Raw genomic sequence first — 3,335 nt, 5'->3', positions numbered from 1 at the left:
TGAGGCTTTCTACAAGACAGCAGTCACAGAAGTCAGGATTCTATGGTGAGTTTGATTCCTTCTTCACTGACAGACGTTTGTTTTATGTCTGTCTTTGGGTTCTGGGCAGAATGAAGGTACTGGAGGATCTGAAAAACTTGAATATTCCCAAGAAAGTAGATAATGTAAAAGAAACACCGCAAAAAGCTTTTATTTTATAAGCACCACTGCAAAAAATGAGGAATCACTTCAAAACATATCAAATAGAAAATAATAATTTATTTTAACTTCGTTTTACTTAATGTTTGTAACTAATCATGATTTCGTGAGCTTGCCTGTAAAACTCTGTCCCTTCAAATCTACAAAGCAAAGGTTACTACAGTGAGCACTTAAAATTCCACAAACCACCTCCATCCACAACTTTCCCGTACATGCAAATTCTTCCGTCGGACTGCAATATTTGCAAACATGCTTTAAACTTCCATAAAGCTGCATGATATTTTGCTTTCTCGTAAAACCTTTAAGCTCTTGGGAACTTTAACCAGAAAAAAATGTTTAAATGTATATCCCAACTCCAAACACTGCTGGTTTGGTTATGTGCATTAAATCCTGAACCACACAGTTTGGGAGTTTTGAGTTGAAGCCTTGACCTAAATTATATATTAATGGTCACTCATATGAAACACATTCAACAAAGTAACATTATAAAATAGGGTTCCATTAAAAATACACACTGGCGGTTGTATTTTCGGCAGGAAAAAAAAAAGCGTGTTTAACTTTTTTATATGAATATAGTTTAAACAAATTATTCTGTGAAAGTATGCTTAATAAAGGATCTTTTTGAAATTTAAACACTTTATGTAAAAGGTAGCAAGTAAAAAAGTACAATTGCTATTTGAAAAAAGCTGTTTGTTAATATTGCCTTCCAAATTAGTTAAGGGTGGTTTTTCTCCACTTAAAATAGAGCTATGGACACCCAGAGTTGCCGCGTTGGCCAATCGTGACTATAAACAGGATGACCGTATGTATCTTATATACAAAAACTTGCCGCATTGAACGAGGCAGGAATTTCTACCCCAACGGTAGCGTTCTCTTTTATGTACACAGCGCACAAGTGAAAATTATACAGTAGTCACGGATAAGAAGGAATTGTAGACTCTCGTGCCATCGGGTGATTTTGTGCCGTGGGTTAAGAGTTCTTGGATTGTCATCCAATTGTCAAATATCTTTTTATTCCTCTTCTTCATCATCTTTTTGTGGCTCAGTTCCAGGATGTTCATCTCCTTCCTGTCGTCGGCCGCTTGCTGCTCCTTCAGGCAATCCAGCCGGCTCTGCATCATGAACTCGCGCCGGCGCCTCTGCTCCTTGGCCTTCACCACGTGCTGCTTCCTCTCCTCCTTGCTCCAGTAGCGGCCCAGCTTCAGCTCGCTCACCGCGTCGTCGTCCGTGGTCATGCCGCTGCGCTCCTCGCGGATCTTGAGCGCGCGCTCGCGCAGCAGGCGGTCGCGCACCGGCCGCTTGGTGATGTAGCGCGTGCCGTCGCTGCGCACCTTCACCTTCCACTCCATCCTGGCTTCCGGCGGGCCGGCGGCGCTCAGGTCCTTGCACATGCTCACCAGGCTCATCTGGCTCTGCGCGTACTCCACGGCCGACTTCTGCTGGATCAGCTGCATGTAGCTCTGGTAGTGCTGCGCGTGCGCCGGGATGTGCGCGTGCTTGTAGGGCGAGTGCGGGAAGGGCGACAGGTAGGAGCCGCCCAGCTTGGGGCCGGGGCTCCCGCTGTCGTCGCCGGGCCTCCGCTCCCTGCTCTCCGGGCTGCCCGGCCCAGCTCTCGAGGCGGGGAGGGCTGTAGCTGCTGGCGCTGCCCCCCGGGTCTTCGGTGATGGCGAGCAGGTTCTTGGGACGGCCCGCAGGCTTCACAGCCCCCCGCGCCCCCTCGCTGCGCGCAGCTGTGCCCTCGGCCGCTCTCCTCAGGGAGTTGTCGGGACATCTCCAGGGTGAGCGGGTGCTGCGGCAGCTCTCGCCCGTGTGTAGGCGCCGAGCTGTCTTTGTCGGATTCTCGGGAGCTCGGTGATGTCCGACAGCTCGTGCCTGCGGACGCCGACGCTGGTGTTGTAGTTGCGGAAGCCGCTGTGGTGCAGCATCCACGACTCGCGGTACTGCTCCCGGAGCTGCTGCATCTTGTGCGCCCGCACGATGCTCAGGCACTCCAGCTCGATGCTGCGCAGCTCCTCGTTCAGCAGCTCCAGCTCCTTGTCCACGCTCTCGGGGTCGCTCTTGCTGGCGTCCAGCGGGCTGCTGGCGTAGTACAGGCCGTAGGGGCTGCCGCTCTTGGCCTGGCACTTGAGCTCCAGCAGCTCCCGGAAGCGCTCGCACTCGTCCACGGGGATGCCCAGGTAGTCGGCGTCGGCGCAGTCGGCCGACAGGAAGGACTCGTTGCTGAACGGCAGGTCGCCGCTGCCCAGGGTGTCCTGGCTGCACGTGAGCTTCCTCTGCCCGGCCAGCGGGGTGGACGACGCGAGGGCGTCGTCGCCGTTGTTCTCCTGCTCCGAGCTCTCGTCATTGCGCGTGCTCTCGTCGGTGCGCCCCACGCCGCTGTCCTTCTCGTGCTGGTTGGACAGGATGGTGGCTGTATCTGTGGTCCCCCCGTCTTCTTCATGCTTCTTCTAGAACAAGAACAAACGGCCACGGTGAGGGAGGCGCGGTTCCCAGGTGCCCCGTTTCCTGGAGGACAAGAGTTGCCGGCCAGGGTGGGCGCTGCTTCTCTAAGGCTGAGAGATGGCGGATGGCGTCCGTACCTGGCCCTCAGGCAGACCCACCCGGGCTAAACACCTAGCCGCCGCCGCCTCTGCCTCATCTCTCCCACCTGTAAGACGAGGGTATCGTCACCTTACCCCCGTGAAGGATCCTGCCCATTCCAGCACCCGGGGAGCAGGAGGCTTACAGGCTTAAGGCTTAATTAGTGCCTTATGCGGACCCTCCCCACCGAGGTGGCACAGAAGGGAGCTAAAGGGCTCTAAGCGGCTCAGGCTACACCGAGGGAATTGCTCTACTTTTGAAAACATGACTCCATGCTTTCTAATCTGCATTAAAGCTGGCACGTGTTTTCCAAGCAGACACCAGGTCCGCTGGACCTCAGCAGGACTACCTGGCTTTGCAAGCCAAGCCAAGCCACACTCCCTTGGTGAGGAGGGTATTGGCTTGCCTCACACTAGTGTGCAGACGGAAGGCGCCTTCCAAGCTGGTGGGTTCGTGGGGAACTTGCGCGGCATGGGGGAGATGGGGGCGCGGGGCTGTCACTGGCCGCAGCACGCTGGCCGTGAACTGCATGGCCCGGGGGGAGATTGGGGGGGGGG

General features: G+C 54.3%; 1 protein-coding gene across 1 annotated transcript in view; it reads right to left on the bottom strand.

Annotated features, from left to right (window-relative positions):
* Positions 1-238: 238 nt before the first annotated feature.
* The window catches only part of PDZRN3 (PDZ domain containing ring finger 3), a 237,068-nt gene continuing 233,971 nt past the window's right edge, over positions 239-3,335 (bottom strand). Inside the window, exon 11 of the mRNA XM_040628541.1 lies at positions 239-1,752. Within this exon, the coding sequence (XP_040484475.1) occupies positions 1,101-1,752 (652 nt within the window). The 3' untranslated portion in view covers positions 239-1,100. The remainder of the gene's footprint in view (positions 1,753-3,335) is intronic.

The sequence above is a fragment of the Ursus maritimus genome, unplaced genomic scaffold (genome assembly GCF_017311325.1).
Source record: "Ursus maritimus isolate PB19 unplaced genomic scaffold, ASM1731132v1 scaffold_14, whole genome shotgun sequence".
Taxonomy (NCBI): Eukaryota; Metazoa; Chordata; class Mammalia; order Carnivora; family Ursidae; genus Ursus; species Ursus maritimus.
The sequence above is the reverse complement of the archived record's forward strand: the minus strand, read 5'-3'. Positions and strand labels throughout refer to the sequence as shown.